Source organism: Pristiophorus japonicus, chromosome 3, assembly GCF_044704955.1.
Source record: "Pristiophorus japonicus isolate sPriJap1 chromosome 3, sPriJap1.hap1, whole genome shotgun sequence".
Lineage (NCBI taxonomy): Eukaryota > Metazoa > Chordata > Chondrichthyes > Pristiophoridae > Pristiophorus > Pristiophorus japonicus.
The window spans coordinates 138,454,671-138,474,657 of NC_091979.1; the positions used below are offsets into that span (position 1 = coordinate 138,454,671).

At 46.8% G+C, this 19,987-nt stretch overlaps 1 protein-coding gene across 2 annotated transcripts in view; it reads left to right on the top strand.

The window, feature by feature from the left end:
• The window catches only part of LOC139259905 (collagen alpha-1(III) chain-like), a 320,705-nt gene that overhangs the window by 109,122 nt on the left and 191,596 nt on the right, over positions 1–19,987 (top strand). The window contains exons 1-2 of one of the 2 annotated variants that reach the window (XM_070875836.1): positions 5,164–5,178; positions 5,798–5,851. Coding sequence is in view for 1 of the 2 variants with exons in the window: in XM_070875835.1 (XP_070731936.1) it covers positions 5,798–5,851 (54 nt within the window). In the remaining variant the exon portion in view is untranslated. Of the gene's footprint in view, positions 1–5,163; positions 5,179–5,797; positions 5,852–19,987 lie in introns of those variants that run through there. The other variant, XM_070875835.1, reaches the window with a different exon arrangement.

Genomic DNA, 19,987 nt, shown 5'->3' on the forward strand with positions numbered 1-19,987 from the left:
GTTTTGGAGGGAGTCAAGAAGACGAAGAATATGTACCATGAAGCTTAATTTTTTTCAAAGTCAAAAGGGAGAAAATGGAAGTCTAATACAATTCTTTAAATTTTGATTTTGGTCAAAGTACCACGCCACCACCGCAAAACTCCTCGAGGGTTGGAGCGTTGGCCGGCAGAATCTCCCTTGCACGGACACAGGGGCTCGGGGCTCGGCTTCAAAAGAAGCTCTGGGGGGAAGCCGAATTGAAGGGATGAGAACCCTTAAACATACAGCAGCTTCAAAAGAAGCCCGGGGGCTGGGGGGATGGTGGGTGTGGATGCCGAGCCCCTGTGTCTGGGCGAGAGAGCGATTATGCCGGCCGACCCTTGAGCCCGGTGAGGAGACGTTCAGTCGGTGATGGGGTGGTACTTTGAAACAAATCTAAAATTAAAGAATTGCATTAGACTTCATTGCCCCAAATGTCTTCATTGAATGCCTAGCTTCCAATTCTAAGCAAGGCTAGGGCGCATGTGCAGACCAGGGAGTGGTCAATACTAGGGCGTCGACCTTGGGTAGCGAGAGATAGGAAAGATGGTTTGAGTCCTTTGTCTTGCTATTTTGAGCTTCTTGCAAAGTTACAATTTAATTATGGGGGCAATATTGACAATGCCATACCTCGTGCAAGCCTTCTGTATGATGGTGCGGAGGAGAAGACAATTGATTAAACATCATCGCATGAGGAACCTCAGAGCACGCAGGATGATGGGCAAAAGGCCAGGTGTTCATACCTGCACCTGAGTGATGTAGACGGTGTGAGAAGGCTGTGTTTTCGCAAAGATGTTGTAACTGAGATCTGTGAGTTAGTAAAAGCAGACCTGCAACCTAGAAGCATCAAGAGAACTGCTTTGTCAGTTGAAGTAAAGGTTACAGCTGCACTTTCATCTTGTGCATCTGGATCATTCCAGGCCACAACTGGGGATGTGTGCACCAGTTCTCAACATGCAACACATATCGGCATTCGGCAGGTGACAGCTGCACTATATGCCCGGAGGAATGACTACATAAACTTTCCCATGACCACCCAGGCAATGTGTGAAAGGGCTGTGGGCTTCTCCAGGATTGCTGGCTTCCCAAAGGTACAGGATTGCATTGATTGTACTCGCATCACCTTGCGAGCACCTTTGGAGGATTCCGAGATGTACAGGAACAGAAAAGGCTTCCACTCTGTGAATGTGCAGCTCATCTGTGAAGACATGCATTGCATCATGGCAGTTGATGCGAGATACCCTGGGAGCACCATGATGCGTTCATCCTGTGCAAGAGCACTATATCTGCCATGTTTCAGCAGCAGCCAGAAGGGCAGAGCTGGCTGCTGGGAGACAAAGGGTACAGCCTCGCCCACCTGGCTCATGATGGGAGCTGACCGGGAATACAACATGTCACACATTGCGACACGCAGCATAATAGAGAGGATCATTGGCATCTTGAAGCAGCGTTTCTGATTCCTGGACCATTCCGGAGGCTACTTGCTATACTCCCCTGAGATTGTCAGTCAGTTCACTGTTGTGTGCTGCATGCTGCATAACTTAGCCATCATGAGGCAGCAGCAGCTGGTAGTAGAAGACCCACCTGAGGTGAGAGTGGCTGATGATGATGAGGAAGATGCAGATGACGAGGAGGAGGAGGAGAAGGCCATACAACTAGCTGAACCTGGAGTACAAAGATGGAGGAGGGCAGGTCATCGTGTCCCTTTAACGATTGCTCGAACCTTGCTCATCCGTGAAGGCTTTGCTGCCTGAAGGCTCAGTGGCAATTATTCCAATTGGACCATATTTACTCTTTGGACCTGTTCCATAAATGTTGTGTTGTGTTAATGGAACCAATAATGAAATAATTCTTCTTTAGTTCAAAAATTTGTGTTAATAATGGAACAAATACTGGAAATGATTCAGTTCTAATTTTAAAATATATTTTATTCAAAAGTTTAATACTTGTTTGTACTTAACTTTAATAAAAATATTCTTGTATCAAACTTTAAAGTTTTCAGTTAAGATCACTTACAAACTTTAAGATCATTTACAAATATTAAGATCACTTACAAACTTGTAAGTTTACATCACTTACAAAAAACTTTTAATTTGAGAACATTTACAACAGTAACAACAAACCAGACTGATTCACGGGATGGCAGGACTGACATATGAGGAAAGACTGGATCGACTGGGCCTGTATTCACTGGAGTTTAGAAGAATGAGGGATTCTCAAAGAAACATATAAAATTCTGACAGGACTGGACAGGAAGAGTGTTCCCGATGTTGGGGAAGTCCAGAACCAGGGATCACAGTCTAAGGATAAGGGGTAAGCCATTTAGCACTCCGATGAGGAGAAACTTCTTCACTCAGAGTTGTTAACCTGTGGAATTCTCTACCGTAGAGAGTTGTTGATGCCAGTTCGTTAGATATATTCAAAAGGGAGTTAGATATGGCCATAACGGCTAAAGGGATCAGGGGGTATGGAGAGAAAGCACGAAAGGGCTACTGAGGTGAATGATCAGCCATGATCTTCTTGAATGGCGGTGCAGGCTTGAAGGGCCCAATGGTCTGCACCTATTTTCTATGTCAACAACAACAGCAAAGAAAGGCTGCACCCATTTCTCCTCCACCTTATTCTAAAACCGCCCTCTGTGCTTGGTCTTGATGACATCACCCCTGCCCGCAGGACGTGACGCAGCATTTCTTGGGTTGGTACCAAGCATCTCCAGTAATGCCCACTTTTTGATGGATGTGGGCAGGCGGTAATGTGGAAGGCCCAGCTTGGGCCTCTTCAGAGGCTGGTCTGGAGATTGGAGTGATTCCGTCAATGGCCACGGGGTCTGGGCATGTTCCCTTATTGCAGCATCTAACGCCGACATTCCCTCCCTCATGTGCCCTGACAGTGTCTCAACTATCTGCAACATTTCCTCCCTCATGTTCACCGACAGTGTATCAGCTGCCTGCGACATTCCCTCCCTCATGTGCGGTGACAATGTTCCCATTTCTCAAGAGTGTTGTTTCTTCTCCCGACAGTCCCGTTACCTCATCACCCACCCCACTGATGGTGTCCAGGAGTGATTGCATAAGTTCAATGCTCTTTGCACTCATTGACATCATCCGAACCACATCTGTTAGATCCCGCACCTCAGGAGAGTGCTGTCGAGCTCCACATCCCCCTCCTCACCCTGGTGTGGCCCGTTGCATCCCACTGTAACCCGCAGCCTCGGACAGTGGGGCCCTGGATGTGGCTCACTGCACCCACTGGAACCCCCAGCCTCAGATTGTGCGAAACCATAGAATGTCCTAACAGTCGTACCACTCAGAAAAGGGGCTGGCATCTCAATGGCACCTGCACATCCTCCAGAGTGAGTATAAGAGTGGGAGCTTCATCCTCCCCCTCCCACTGCCACAGCCCCTCCCCCTCCCCCATGCTCTTGGTCTGGTAGGTGGGATTGGACAATGTTTTCCTCTTCAGGCTCGTCCGCGTCTGAATCTTTTTCTGCATCGGTTTCAAACTCGTCAGGGTTGGCCTCAAGTTCTGCAAAATATACCAGAACAGACAAATGGTTAACAGCAGAGGAGGGGGCAGGGTGGGTGGCATGAGTAGGTTCACACAGCACAGGCAGCAGGCTGATTTGAAGAACCACGATGAATGATAGCACATTGCATCAACCAAAACTTAGCTGATGGAGACATCCCCATGAACCGAAGCATGGCTAGCCCGTGCAGTACTTGACTTTTAGCAAAACCAAAATGTGGAATTTACAGGACTTGTCCCCTCCCTCGAATGTGGGCTCAGCTTGTGCAGTGGTGGTTGCTTTTCTCCAGGCAGGACCCAACAAAGCAGTGACCCTGTCTTCCAAGTGTGTCAGTGGGTGCAGATTTGCCGGGCCTCCTCTGTTCGAGTTCTCTCTTTTGTTTGTGTGCCACCTTCCTCTGCAAAAATGAACATATAACTTTTTAGAGAGGGTGTCTTTCTGCCGGGTGGGACATATACAGATGGTCCCATTTACAATTGCAATTCCGGTGAATAAATGAAAATATTACTTACACTAACTACTTGACCAAGGTCCTGCCACTTCTTTTTGCTCTGGCCTCCAGACCTTGGGGTGATCACTATTGCACAGTAATCTTTTGCAAGTTGGTTCCAGTGTTTCTTCATTTCTTTTGGTTAAATTTTTATGTGACCTCTGCTGGTGTACAGCTTGTGCCATCTGGCCTCAATTACAATAACTAGTGCCTCCACATTGACCTGTGGGAAATTATTGGTTCTTGAGCCACATTGCAAATTGCAGCTCCGATTTTTCCACTGAGAATTAAAGTTATCACACACAACTGGGTCTTTAAAAATGGCTGAATGAAGACCAGGAGCTGTACTGGGCATGTGTGCCCATTGCAGTCACGTAAAAAACGTCATTTGTTTTTTTGCGCATGAGCAGACGGGGGGGTGGGGGGCATCGTTTTTTCAGCGCAGACATTAGGCTCCACCCCCCAAAGCTAAAGGACAGGCCCCAATTTTAAAAATTATAATGGGGAAACTTGCAAGTTTTTTTTGAGCAGTCGGAGCCAAAAAAGTCGGGCGTAACTCTTGAAATATGCCAAAAAATGGTATTGGGGAAAATTGAGCCCATTAATAGGACACCTAAAACTGCACACAGCATTCTAACTTTGGCTTAACTAATGTTTTGCACATGTTTTATAATTCCATCTTTTATCCTTGTACTAAATGCCCTTATTTATAAAATTGAAATGTTTTTGGCTTTTTATGGCTTTATCTATCTGCATATGCCTTTTTGGGAAATTATGTATTTGAGCTCCTAGGTCTCTCTGTTCATTCACACCCTTCATCATATTTCTATTGCATGTATACTCCTATTCCTCGTTTTTCTTCACAAAACATACTACCTCACACATCCACATTAAGTTGCATCTACCATTTGTCTGCCGACTCTAAGCCTTCCCAAATCTTTTATGGTCCTTCTCGCTCTTTGTCAAACCCCCTATTTTTGAAACACCAGAAAATTTCAAATCAATGTGCTATATAGCCAAATCCAAATTATGGAAAATTACAGAGAACTAAACTGCAACCAGTACTGACCCCACAGGTGCACCACTTCCAACACTTCTCCAATCTGAGCCATACTCCGATAATGCCATTGGAGCAACATAGGAAGTAAGGAGACCCTATTTAATAGTTTTTGTGTTGGCAGGAAAATGTACTATTATAATGGCCAATGTAAGAGCATGATTGAAATTCATTATTTTACAATAGTACACAAAAGGACTGATTTTACAAAATTGGACTTCCAGCAAGGTGACTCATCTGCTAGAAGAAAATATTTGGATATTGGTGATGCATTGCCTGCAATTTACTGACTATTTAAAATGGATGGCAATTTTTGGGGGGCATAACTGTAATTTCCCATCATCTGTTCCCAGCAGATGAGGCTTCCACACATTTTGCCATCATTTTATCAAATTAGTCCTATAATCTTACTGAACTTCCAAATAAATGTTAGATAACTTAGCATTTTTATGTTCATCTTTAAAATGAAATAGCTAATTGCAAAAAAGTTACTTCACAGATTGAGCACTTCTCTTTCCTTTGCTATTGCCTACCCATAAATCATTCTCAAAGGAATTAGGTGTTGTGTTACTGCTTCTAAAACCAAATTATTCCTCAATTAGTTCCTTTTTATTCTTCTTTAGTGTAATTATTGAGCTAGTTTTAAATATGAAGTAACAGTGCATCAATCCTAATAGAAATATTAATAGCATTTTTTTCATTGCAGGGTCAACCAGGTCCTCCTGGTGCATTGGGTCCACCAGGACCACAGGGAAAAGATGTAAGTACCTTGTCTGCTGTTCTTCACCAAATTGTTTAATTTTTGTTGGCAATTTTTGCTTCTAAAGGATGCATCATATCCAAGCTCAAAGCAGCGTGAACTACTCAAATTCATCCATTTCAGTTCACTTTGTGTTCATACTTTGGTCTGCATTTGCCAAAATTTATATAGGAAGAATGACTTAATGATACCTACAATCATTTAGAAAATATGTGATATATGCCATTTATATCTAAGCTTTTACTATGGGATATAATCTTCAGCTCACTTCTAATTCTATATAAACCAATTTGATTAACATGTGATTAATAAAGCCAGTTTTTTTAACTAGCAAGAGTAAGCTATGACTAAAATGGTCATGACCATTGTTTTGCTTTTCATAGAAAAACTGATGGAATTATGGAATGTCATTCCAAAAACATTTGGTAAAAACATCCTGAAATCCCATATAATAATAATAATAATGAAACTTGCCTTGATCAATCACTATAAACTGTGGCCGTGGGAATCATTTAACTGTTACCAAATCTTACAGTATCAAATACTGAACAAGACATGATTAATGCTGCTAATCCCTACTTGTGTTACTATTTATATTTGGTTAAATATATGCAAATGTAAATGTTATTATATTTTGTATGACACCACAGTGTTAGCTGGGTCAAATTGACTTGGCTAAAGTCTGCATGTATATAACAAAGCAATATATATCAATAGGCTCTCAGTCATCTTTATTCAGGTTGTAGATTAGGAACAAACGGATGTTCCTTTACAGGTAGCTGCTTCTAAAATGATTCATGCTATCCTCTTTGTTTGACAGACTAAATTCTCCCAACTATTCCTGTTGTGTATTGAATAAAAGAATTTGACCAGATACTGTGAGCTCAAAGTAAGGTGTGACCATAGTCCTTTATTACAGGTCTCCAGAATGCCTCTCCAACCTGTGAGGCCTCCTTATGTACAGGTGCTCCCAAGGGATTATGGGATCCCTTGGGACTCCAGGGGACGAGCCCTCTGGTGGTTAAACAAGATATTTACAGATTTACAAAAATAACAACACTCCCACCCCACCCAAAGTCAATAGTGTAACTATTTACAAAGTGAGTCAATCTGGGGCCTTCCTTTCCCTGGTCGATCGTCTCGGTGCAAATGTTGGTTTTGGTAAGTCGTTTGTTGGGCCCTCGCTGGGCTGCTGTGCAGCTGGCCTTGCTGGGCTGTCGGGCATGGTGAGTCCTGCTGGGCTGCTGCGGGTGATGGGTTCTTCTTCCTGGTCAACCGCTGGGTCGGTTGCCACAGGTGTGTGTGTTGGAGGGTCAAAAAAGGTAGAGTCTATTGTGGGTTGCTCTGGATAGTCCGTGAATCTGAGTTTGGTTTGGTCCAAGTATTTCCTGTAGGTGAGTCCATTTGAAAGTTTGACCAGAAACACCCTACACCCCTCTTTGGCCATGACAGTGCCGGGAAGCCACTTGGGACCTTGTCCATAGTTTAACACAAATACAGGATCATTAATCTTGATTTCGTGTGACACATTTGCGCGATCATATGTATTCTGTTGAAGCCCTCTGCTCTTTACCTGTTCGTGTAGATCAGGATGGACTAACAAGAACTTTGTTTTAAGTGCCCTTTTCATGAGCAGTTCAGAGCGGGGAGCCCCAGTGAGCGAGTGGGGTCTTGTGTGGTAACTAAGCAGGACTCGGGATAGGCGAGTCTGCAGTGAGCCTTCAGTTACCCTCTTGAAGCTCTGCTTGATTGTTTGCACCGCTCTCTCTGCCTGACCATTGGACACTGGTTTAAACGGGGCAGATGTGACATGTTTGATCCCATTGCGGATCATGAACTCTTTGAACTTGGCACTGGTGAAGCACAGCCCATTGTCACACTCAAGGATGTCAGGCAGGCCATGCATTCAGTGATGGCAGCGGACATGCTTGCCGACATTATCTCACATTCAATCCATTTGGAATATGCATCTACAAGCAAGAGGAACATTTTTCCCAGGAACGGGCCTGCATAGATGACATGGACCCTAGACCACAGTTTGGACAGCCAAGACCATAAACTTAATGGCGCCTCCCTGGGTGCATTGCTTAACTGTGAACATGTGTTACATTTGTGCATGCAGGACTCTAAGTCTGCATTGATACCGGGCCACCATACGTGGGATCTGGCTATCGCTTTCATCATTACAATGCCTGGGTGGGTACTGTGGAGATCACTAATGAAAGTGTCCCTGCCCTTTTTTGGCACCACTACACGATTACCCCATAGAAGGCAGTCTGCCTGTATAGACATTTCATCTCTGCGCCGCTGGTACGGCTTTATTTCTTCCAGCATTTCTAATGGTACACTAGATCAACTCCTGTGGAGCAAACAGTTTTTATACTAAGGACATTAAGGGGTCCTGGCTTATCCAGGTTCTAATCTGTCAAACGGTGACATGTGATTGCTCACTCTCGAATGCTTCCATTACCATAACTAAATCTGCAGGCTGTGCCATCTCCACCCCTGTGGTGGGCAATGGCAGCCTACTGAGAGCATCGGCACATTTTTCTGTGCCTGGCCTGTGGCGGATGGTGTAATTGTACGCGGACAACATGAGCGCCCATCTCTGGATGCAGGCCGATGCATTCATATTTATCCCCTTCCTTTCAGAAAAGAGGGATATCAGTGGCTTATGGTCGATTTCCAATTCAAATTTGAACCCAAACAGATATTGATGCAATTTCTTTACCCCACACAAACACGCTAACGCTTCCTTTTCGATCATGCTGTAGGCTCTCTCAGCCTTAGACAGACTTCTGGATGCATAAGCAACCAGTTGCAATTTCCCAAATTCATTAGCTTGTTGCAATACACACCCGACATCGTATGACGATGCATCACATGCTGGTACCAAATGCTTACATGTATCATACAACACAAGCAATTTGTTGGAGCATAACAGTTTCCTAGCTTTTTCAAAGGCATCTTCTTGGCTTTTACCCCATACCCCTTCATCTCCTTTACGCAGTAAAGAGTGCAGAGGTTGTAACAGTGTGCTAAGACCCGGTAAGAAGTTACAAAAGTAGTTCAGGAGTCCTAGAAACGACCGAAGCTCCGTCACGTTCTGTGGTCTCGGTGGGTTTTTGATTGCCTCCGTCTTTGAATTGGTGGGCCTGACTCCATCTGCCGCGATCCTTCTCCCTAGGAACTCCATTTCAGCTGCCAGGAAAATGCACTTCGAGCATTTTAGCCTGAGCCCCACAGGATTAAGCCGACTAAGAACCTCCTCCAGGTTCTGCAGGTGCTCGACGGTGTCCCGAGCAGTAACCAAGATGTCGTCCTGGAAGACCACGGTGTGTGGGACCGACTTCATATTCCTCTGGAATATCGCCGCGGCTGATCGAATCCCAAACGGGCACCTGTTGTAAACAAAGAGACCTTTGTGCGTGTTGATACAGGTGAGGCCCTTCGATTATTCCTCCAGCTCCTGCCTCATGTAGGCCAAGGTCAAGTCCAGCTTTGTGAACATTTTTCCTCCCGCTAGCATCGCAAATAGGTCATCTGCCTTTGGTAGTGGGTATTGACCCTGCAGGGAGAAACGATTGATAATTACTTTGTAATCACCACAGATTATGACGGTGCCATCTTCCTTGAGGACTGGAACAATCGGACTGGCCCACTCATTGAATTCGATTGGCCAAATGATGCCCTCTCGTTGCAGCCGGTCCAGCTAGATCTCCACCCTCTCTCTCATCGTGTACCGGACCACTCTCGCCTTGTGATGGATGGGTCGCGCCCCCGGAATCAAGTGGATCTGCACTTTTGCTCCTTGGAACTTCCCGATGCCCGGTTCGAATAGCGAGGGGAACTTGATTAGAACCTGGGCGCATGAAGTGTCATCGACGGACGAGAGCGCTCGGATGTCGTCCCAGTTCAGCATATCTTTTCCAGCCAGCTCTTGCCGAACAGCATGGGGCCATTGCCCGATACCACCCAGAGTGGTAATTTGTGCACCGCTCCATCGTAAGAAACCTTTACAGTAGCACTGCCGATTACGGGAATCACTTCCTTTGTGTACATTCTCAGTTTAGTACTAATGGGAGTCAGGACTGGCCTTGAGGCCTTGCTGAATCACAAGTTATCGCAAGTCTTTTTGCTCATTATGGACTGGCTCGCGTCCGTGTCCAGCTCCATTGACACCGGTAGTCCATTTAATTCAACCTTCAGCATTATCGGGAGACACTTTGTGGCAAATGTGTGCACCCCATATACCTCTGCCTCCTCAGCCTGAGGCTCTGGTTCGTCGTGATCTGTCCTGGATCTGTCCTCCTCTGCAACATGGTGGTTTTCAGGATTAGCAGGATTTTCAGCTCGCCTGCACATACGTTGGATGTGTCCCATTGTTCCACAGCTCTTGCAAACGTACCCGTTGAAGCGGCATGAATGGAAACGATGATCACCCCTGCAACGCCAACAAGGTGTTAATGGCCGTGAATTCACCACCTTGATGTTGGACTCAAACATCTGCGGACATGCAGCTGCAGGCATGTGAGGCCTGCCCTGTATGTTACGATTCGAAAACAACATTACTTTGTTCACAGTACTTGCAGCAGCACTCGTGTACTGAGTGATTTGTTTGGTATTGTCACTGGTGGCGATGAACGCCTGGGCTATCGCTATGGCTTTACTCAAGGTTGGGGTCTCTACAGTCAAAAGTTTGCAAAGTATTACTTGATGGCCAATGCCAAGTCCAAAGAAGTCCCTGAGCATGTGCTCCAAGTGTCCTTCAAATTCGCAATGTCCTGCAAGGCGCTTTAGCTTGGCGACGTAGCTCGCCACATCCTGGCCTTCAGACCTCTTGTACGTGTAGAACCTGTACCTCGCCATCAGAATGCTTTCCTTTGGGTATAGATGCTCCCGGACCAGTGTGCACAAATCATCATACGACTTCTCTGTGGGTTTCGCTAGAGAAAGCAGATTTTTCATGAGGCCATATGTTGGTGCCCCACAAACAGTGAGGGGGATCGCCCTTTATTTGGCAGCGTTTGCTTCTCCTCCCAGCTCATTGGCCACAAAGTATTAGTCGGGTCGCTCCATGAAGGTTTCCCAATCATCTCCCTCCGAAAATTTCTCACTGTTCTCGGCATCTTTGCGGTGGGGTTCGTCATCTGTATCTCGTCGCCAGTTGTTGTATATTGAATCAAGAATCTGACCAGATACTGAGCTCAAAGCAAGGTGTGACCGTAGTCCTTTATTACAGGTCTCCAGAGTGCCTCTCCAGCCTGTGAGGCCTCCTTATGTACAGGTGCTCCCAAGGGTTTGGGGAATCCCTTGGGACTCCAGGGGAAGAGCCCTCTGATGGTTAAACAAGATATTTACAGGTTTACATATATAACATTTCAATCTGTAATAATCACATCTCCACAGCTTTTCTCTCAAATGTCTTTCTTTTTTGTTTCCTGCTTGTTTTTTATTTTTTTCATTCTTTTATGAAAGATGTTTCCTCCTGCTCTGCACTTAGGGAGTGATTTTAATCTAAAACAGGTGGGTTGGAGGCATGTGAGACGTTAGTGTTGAAAATCTGAAGCCTGAGCAGAACCTGCCTCCAACTCGCTCACTTCCGGTTTAACAATTGCAGGATGGGGGCGGGCAGCCAATCCGCTGCCAGGAGGTGGGCTGTTTATTTAAATACGATAATGGCCTAACGGTCACGGTTTCTACGAGCGTGTACGATGTGTGCATGCACCCATAGAGGCCCTGCAAGTACCGGTTCTCAGCCGCAAAGTGGATTCGCTGAAAACCGGCACTTGCAAACTGACAAAATATCCTTCAAACACTTATGCCTGGTAAAAGCCAGCGTAAAACCAGCTTTTACCAGCATAAGAGTTTTAAAAGATAAAAAAGAAAATGTTATCAATTGTTTTTATATTAAAAACCCTGTCCATTAAGGTAAGTTTATTTTTGCCCCTAATTAAAACATATAAAAAAACAATAAAAAAATAATGCTTTTGTCTAAAACATTTAATTAAATTCAATTTCAATTAATTTTAAATATGTGAAATGTTTTTCTTATTTATTTAAAATGTTAAAGTGTTTTTGGGGTATGGGGATACGCGATTTATATTTTGATTGGTCCAGCCCACGTGATCTCAGGCTACATATACGCTACTGGAATACATGGGCCCATATGCTGGACTGCGAATGGAGGCCTTGGAACGCAAGTCTATGTTCCTCCGGGACCACCAGGTACCTTCGTTTAAAAAAAAATGAGGTTGGCGACACCCACCCGCCGGAAGTCTCCGACCGTAATTTCTGGGCCAGTGAGGCTGGAAGGCTCTGCTTTAACCTCCATTTTGAATTTAACTTTAGCTGGTTGGGTTTTGCAGGCCTCATGAAACCCACCAGCTAATGCAAGGGGAGGACTACTAGATCCAGGAGGTAAGTGCCTTTACATTTACATCCTGGATCCAACACCACTGTCTCACTCAGCCCCGCAATCGAGGCCTCGGGCAACTCCCATCACCCCGCTCCTCCAAACCCGGATCCTCACCCAACCAACCCCTGTTCTTCCGGCCCCTGATCCTCACCCAAGTCCCACACACCCCCGAGCTGGTCCTGGTCCCCGATCATTCTCCGATCCGGCACCCCAAGATGGTCCCAGCCCCTAATCCTTCACCGACTTCCTCCCCATCCTGTGCTCGTCCCACCCTCTGATCATTCTCTAACACTCCTCCCCACCATGTTGGTCCCGGCACCCGATCCTTCTCTGACTGCTCTGGCTCCCCTGGCCCACCCCGTGTTCCTCCTGCCAATCCCCCCCCCCCCCCCCACCAACCCCCACCCATATACGATCCCTCCCTCCCTCCCTCCTCTCTGCAGCTAAGGTTTCCCATGCAAAACAGGCTTTGCCATTAAATTCGACGGAGCCTGTGGGAAACCCGTTCTCACGGGTTTCCCAACTGCTTTGGAGCCCCGCATTCCCAACCCACCTTCCTCATTAAAATTCAGTCTCTTACTCTACTTGCCTTACTTCTGAGTCAAAACTGTCTTTGGCTTTACTCCTAACGATCAAAGGAATTTTGAAGACCATTTTATCTGTCTTGATTTATTTTCACCAAGGTTGGAGTATTTCCTTTTCAACCCACCTTATCCAAACAGGGGGAGTTTTAACTGAGTCTGGCAGGAAGCAGGTTGAACAGGAGTTCAGATCCAAGCAATTCACCTGCAGCTCTTTTCCTGCCCTGCAATCATTCTAATGCTGCTGTTTTCTTGTGTGGTTGAAACATCTGCCTGATGCAGGTGGGAGCCTCAGGAATAAATGCAATTCTTGGTGCTGTGATGTCATTAGGATCCCAAAGTCTGCTGCATATGCTTCTCTCTGTAAAACCTGCCAGGTAAGTTCAAAACTTTATCCTTGTGAGGCGAGGAAGATCAGGTGTGCTGCTTCACCCCCCACCCCGCCTCGGCTCCCCCCACCACCCACTGACCTTTGACCCGCGAAAACATCCCAATCCCCCACTAGACTTATCTGTCTGCCGGCCTGCTGGCCAACCCAAAGCTCTCGAGCTGCCTCTGGATGCCCGTTTCAGCTGGCCAGCTCGGTGATGGAATATTAATGAGGTACGGCCATAAAATGGATCAGGCCTCCCATTACATCCCATTACGTCCCACTGACATTCCACCCACCCGAGAGCTAAAATACCCTTTTTGTCTTTTATAAGTTATTAATAATTTTCTTGAACTGCCTGGATACTCACTCACTATTAATAATATAACCTTACCTAGGTTGACTAGTTCCATCCTGCAAAACTTTAGTTATGGCTACAAAGCCTTTTATTAAAAAGTCAAGTATCTAAGGGGGAGGGGAAGTATTCTTCAGGTTTCCTAACTGCAACGGTTGATCCATATGTGGCAATCAGAAAGCCCAGGCAACTCATTGTCTGGTGGTTTACAATAAGCTGCTCTTAAATGCTGTTTGATGGTGGCTGACTCCTAACTCAGAACACTAAACTCTATTAGTATCGGCAGTTTGAGATATGTATTGGGGCCGAATTTGGTCAAGGCCTTCGCCCTCCCAAGTGCCGCCCAAAGTGCCGCCGATGGCCGTCGAGGTACCGGACGGTACTTTGGGCGGGAGATTCATCGCCGAGGTCCCTCGAAGGTCGGCGGGTAGCAAATGACCAACATACGCCACCAATCTGGACGGCAGCAGGTGGGAGTTCTCATTCTCGGTGGCAAATGTCGCCGAGGATGAAGTCGGGTCCACGGAGGGTCGAACAGCTGAAAAAAAAATCAGGAAAAAATAACAAAACTATCGGAAGACTTTCAGGGGACCTCATCCAGGTAAGTCGCTGTGGAAAAAAATATATAAACTGTTCACTAACCTTATTTTCAGGATCTTCATACTTACCGATGAGGAAAGACCAGCCTCCAGCCAACGGTCCACCCCGGTTCTGGTGCCGACTCCTGCCGACTCCCACCCGCATCAATATGGGAGCTTGGTGGGCAGGAGGTCAGTTGCACCACTCGGCCATCCGCTGATGTCAGCGGGCACTTCCTGGTGGCTCTTCCCTCCTGCCTGCTCCAGGCCACATCGAAAGTGGCACTGGGCGGATCCTGCAGAGGAATGATGGCAACAGTGGGTGGCAGTGGGCAGTGAATTGATCAATTTCGGCCCCATGAAAACTAGCAGAAGTATTGATGTAACATTTACTTGTGGTTTGCAAGGCCCTTTGATAAGCACGTAACCAAATAATAATCATATATATAGCACCTTTTAATGTAGTAAAACGTTCCAAGGCGCTTCACAACAGTGTTACAGACAAATAGATAAATTTGACACCGATCTACAGAAGAAATTAAGGCAGGTGATCAAAAGCTTGTTTAAAGAGGTAGGTTTTAATGAGTGTCTTAAAGGTGCAAAGAGAGGTAGAGAGGCGTAGAGGTTTAGGGAGGGAGTTTCAGAGCTTAGAGCCCAGGTAGCTGAAGGCTTGTCCACCGATGGTTGAGCAGTTATAATGAGGGATGTTCAAGAGGCCAGAATTTGAAGAGTGCAGACATCTTGTGGGATTGTGAGGCTGAAAAAGATTCATCATCATCATCATAGGCAGTCCCTCGGAATCGAGGAAGACTTGCTTCCACTCTAAAAATGAGTCCTTAGGTGGCTGAACAGTCAAATACGAGAGCCACAATCCCTGTCACAAGTGGGACAGTTAGTCGTTGTGGGAAAGGGTGGGTGGAACTGGTTTGCCGCACGTTCTTTCCGCTGCCTGTGGTTGATTTCTGTATGCTCTCTTTTATGTCTCAAATAAAGCAATGTGACCGAGTACTGTAGACTTGAGTAAGTGTGACCTTAGTCTCTTTATTCTGACTCCAGAGTACCATCACAGCATGGGAGACCTGCTTATATAAAGTGCTCCCAAAGGATGTCGGAATCCCTTGGGACTCCAACAGATGCACCCTCTGGTCGCGGTAGAATGCTGGTTACAAGGTGTTGCATACATAACATCACTCTTCCCCCTTTCCCCCCCCCCCCCCCCCCCACAAAGTCAATAGTACACTTATTTACAGGGTGAGATGATCTGGGGCTCTCTGCTCCCTAGTCGATCCTCTCGGTACAAACACAGGCATAGGTGAGTTGGTTGGGCGTTCACTGGGCTGCTGGGGATGATGAGTTCAGCTTCGTGGTCAGCCGTGATGTCGGTTGCCACTTATGTGTGTATTGGAGGGTCGAAGTTGGTGGTGTCCTCTTCAGGTTGCTCATGGCTGTCTGTGAATCGCAGTTTGGTTTGCTTCAAATGCTTCCTGCAAGTTAGTCCATTTGCAAGTTTGCTCTCAAACACCCTACTCCCTTTTTTGGCAACGACAGTGCCAGCAAGCCATTTGGGACCATGTCCATAGTTGAGTACAAACACAGGGTCATTGACTTCAATATCACGTGACAAATTTGCACAATCATGGTACATGCTTTGTTGATGCCGCCTGCCCTCGACATGATCATAGAGATCAGGGTGGACTAGAGAGAGCCTTGTTTTGAGTGCCCTTTTCATGAGCAGTTTGGCAGGGGGAACCCCGGTGAGCGAGTGGGGTCTGGTACAGTAGCTCAGCAGGACTTTGGACAGGCACGTCTGCAGGGAGCCTTCCGACACACGTTTCAAGCTTTGCTTGATGGTTTGGACTGCCCGTTCTGCCTGACCGCTAGATGCAGGCTTGAACGGGGCAGATGTGACAAGCTTAATCCCATTGCTGATCATGAATTCTTTGAATTCAGCACTGGTGAAGCACGGCCCATTGTCGCTGACAAGGACATCAGGCAGGCCATGCGTGGCAAACATGACTCGTAGGTTTTCGATGGTGGCAGTGGACATGCTTACAGATATTATTACACACTCAATCCATTTTGAATCAGCATCCACAACAACCAAAAACATTTTGCCTAGAAATGGGCCAGCGAAGTCAACGTGGATCCTAGACCACGGTTTGGAGGGCCATGACCACAAACTTAGCAGTGCCTCCCTGGGTGCATTGCTCAGTTGAGAGCAGGTGTTGCATTGGCTCAAGACTCCAAATCTGAGTCGATGTGGGGCCACCACACATGGGATCTGGCTGTAGCTTTCATCATTACTATGCCTGGGTGGGTACTGTGTAGGTCATGTATAAACGTTTCCCTGCCTTTCAAAAGACAGTCTGCCTGTATGGACATTTTATCTTTGCGCAGCTGGAATGGCTTGATCTCCTCTTGCATCTCCACTGGGATGCTGGACCTGCTCCCACGGAGGACACAGATTTTTACAAGGGACAATAAAGGATCCTGGCTGGCCCAAGTCCTGATCTGGCGGGCTGTAATGGGTGACTTTTCGTTTTCAAATGCATCCATCACCAAGAGCAAGTCTGCAGGCTGTGCCATTTTACCCTGGTGGTGGGCAATGGTAGCTGGCTGAGAGCATCAGCGCAGTTCTCTGTGCCTGGCCTTGTGGCAAATTACATAGTTATATGCAGATAGCGTGAGCGCCCACCTTTGGATGCGAGCAGAAGCATTGGTATTGATACCTTTGCTCTCTCTGAGAATAGCGATATGAGCGGCTTATGGTCAGTTTCTTACTCGAACTTAAGTCCAAACAGATACTCGTGCATTTTTTTCACCCAGTAAATGCATTCCAGAGCTTCTTTTTCAATAATGCTGTTGACCCTTTCGGCCTTGGACAAACTCCTGCATGCATAAGCGACCGGTTACAATGTTCCCAATTTGTTTGCTTGTTGTAACACACACCCGACCCCGTATGAAATCGCATTGCAAGCTAGCACTAAACATTTACATGGGTCATACAGAACAAGCAGTTTGTTGGAACGTAACAGATTTCTGGCTTTCTCAAAAGCTGTCTCTTGTGATTTCCCCCATACCCAGTCATCTCCCTTGCGTAGCAACATGTGTAGAGGTTCTAGAAAGGTGCTTAACCCTTGTAGGAAATTACCAAAATAATTGAAGAGTCCCAGGAACGACCGCAGCTCCATCACGTTCTGTGGCCTCTGTCTTGGCGTCGGTGGGTCTGATGCTGTCTGCTGCGATTCTTCTCCCGAAGAACTCGACCTCTGGCACCAGGAAAACACACTTCGAATGTTTCAACCTGAGTCCCACACGATCTAGCTGACTTAGAACCTCTTCCAGGTTCTGCAAGTGTTCGATGGTGACCCGACCTGTGATCAATATGTCGTCCTGGAAAACCATGGTGCGCAGAACCGACTTTAGCAGGTTCTCCATGTTCCTTTGAAAAATAGCCGCGGCCGATCGAATCCCAAACGGGCATCTATTGTAGATGAACAGACCTTTGTGCGTGTTAATGCAGGTGAGGCCTTTTGAAGATTCCACCAGCTCCTGCGTCATGTAGGCCGAGGTCAGATCCAACTTGGTGAACGTCTTCCCTCCTGCCAGCATCACAAACAGGTCATCTGCCTTGGCTAGCGGGTACTGGTCCTGCAGCAAAAAACGGTTAATCATTACTTTATAGTCCCCACAAATTCTGAACGTGCCATCGCCCTTGAGAACCGAAACAATCGGATTGGCCCACTTGGTGAACTCAACCGGTGCGATGATGCCCTCTCATTGCAGCCTGTCCAGCTCGATCTCCACTTTCTCTCGCATCATGTATGGCACCGCACGTGCCTTGTGGTGGATGGGTCGTGTACCGGGAACCAAGTGAATCTGTACCTTCGCCCCAGAGAAATTTCCGATGCCTGGCTCAAACAACACAGGAACTTGCTCAAAACATGAGGCGACGTCGACGGACGAAAGCGCTCGGATGTCGTCTCAGTTCCAGCAGATTTTTCCCAGCCAGCTTGTGCCGAACAGCGTGGGGCCATCTCCTTGTACAATTCATAGTGGTAGTTCGTGCACCGCTCCATCGTAGGAGACTTTTACTGCTGCGCTGCAAATTACAGGGATCAGCTCTTTCGTGTAAGTACGTTTCGGGTATGAATAGGGCTCAGCTTGGGCCTTTGTGCCTTGTTGCTTCGCAGCCTCTCGAAAGCCTTTTTGCTTATGATAGACTGACTCGCACCTGTGTCCAATTCCATGGTACTGGAATTCCGTTCAGCTCAACTTTTAACATGATCGGTTGACATTTTGTGGTGAAGGTGTGTACCCTGTCCACTTCTGCCTCCTCGGTTCGAGACTCTAGTCCAGTTTGATTAACCATGGATCGGTCTTCCTCTGCAACGTGGTGGTTTGCAGCTCATCTGCACATTTGCTGGAGGTGCCCCATTGTTCCACAGCCTTCGCACGCATAGTGTTTGAAGCGGCATTGATGGGCTCGATGATCGCCCCCGCAGTGCAACAAGGTGTTAATTGCCTCGCATTCACGCTTGATGGCGGACTCTGAGTCATCTGAGGTTGTGCAGCTGCAGGAGTGTACATTCTGCCATATGCATTCCTGCCTGAAAACGACATTATTTTGTGTACAATATTTGCTGATGCATCTTTACGCTGCAAAATTTGTTTGGTGTTATTGCTGGTGGACATAAATGCCTGGGCTATCGTTATGGCTTTGCTCAGGTTCAGTGTTTCAACAGTCAATAGTTTGTGAAGGATAACCTCATGGTCAATGCCAAGCACAAAAAAGTCTCTTAGCATTTGCTCCAGGAATCCTTCGAATTCGAAATGTCCTGCAAGGCGCCTTAACTAGGTGATGTAGCTCGCCACTTCCTGCCCTTCAGACCGTTGACATGAGTAAAATCGATACCTTGCCATCAGAATGCTCTACTTTGGATTTAGGTGCTCCCGGACCAGCGTAAACACAGTTCTTCATACGATTTGGTTGTTGGTTTCACCGGAGAAAGAAGATTCTTCATGAGGCCATAGGTTGTTGACTGCAGATGGTGAGGAGGATCGCCCTTCGCTTGGCAGCGTTCACATTCCCTTCCAGCTGGTTGGACATGAAGTATTGGGCAAGTCGCTCCACGAAGGCCTCCCAATCATCACCTTCTGAGAATTTCTCCAGGGTACCAACAGTTCTTTGCATTTTCACATGATGGTTCGTTATCTCGTCGCAAGTTGTTATGTCTCAAATAAAGCAACATGACCGAGTACTGTAGACTTGATTAAGTGTGATCTTAGTCGTTTTATGCTGACTCCAGAGTGCCAACACTGCATGGGAGGCCCGCTTATATACAGTGCTCTCAAGGTATGCTGGGATCCCTTGGGACTCCAACAGATGTGCCCTCTGGTGGTGGTAGAATGCTGGTTACAAAGTGTTGCATACATAACACTCTCAGTGATGAGACTTGAGGTGCTCAGCGTCCTCCCAGTTACACTTCCTCCACTTAAGGCAGTCTTTGGCCAGGGACTCTCAGGTGTCAGTGGGGATGTTGCACTTTATCAGGGATGCTTTGAAGGTGTCCTTGTAATGTTTCCTCTGCCCACCTTTGGCTCATTTGCCGTGAAGGAGTTCCGAATAGAGTTCTTGCTTTGGGAGTCTCATCTCTGGCATGCGAACAATGTGGCCCGCCCAGCGGAGCTGATCAAGTGTGGTCAGTGCTTCAATGCTGGGGATGTTGGCCTGGTCGAGGACACTAACGTTGGTGCATCTGTCCTCCCAGGGGATTTGCAGGATCTTGTGGAGACATCGTTGGTGATATTTCTCCAGCGACTTGTGATGTCTA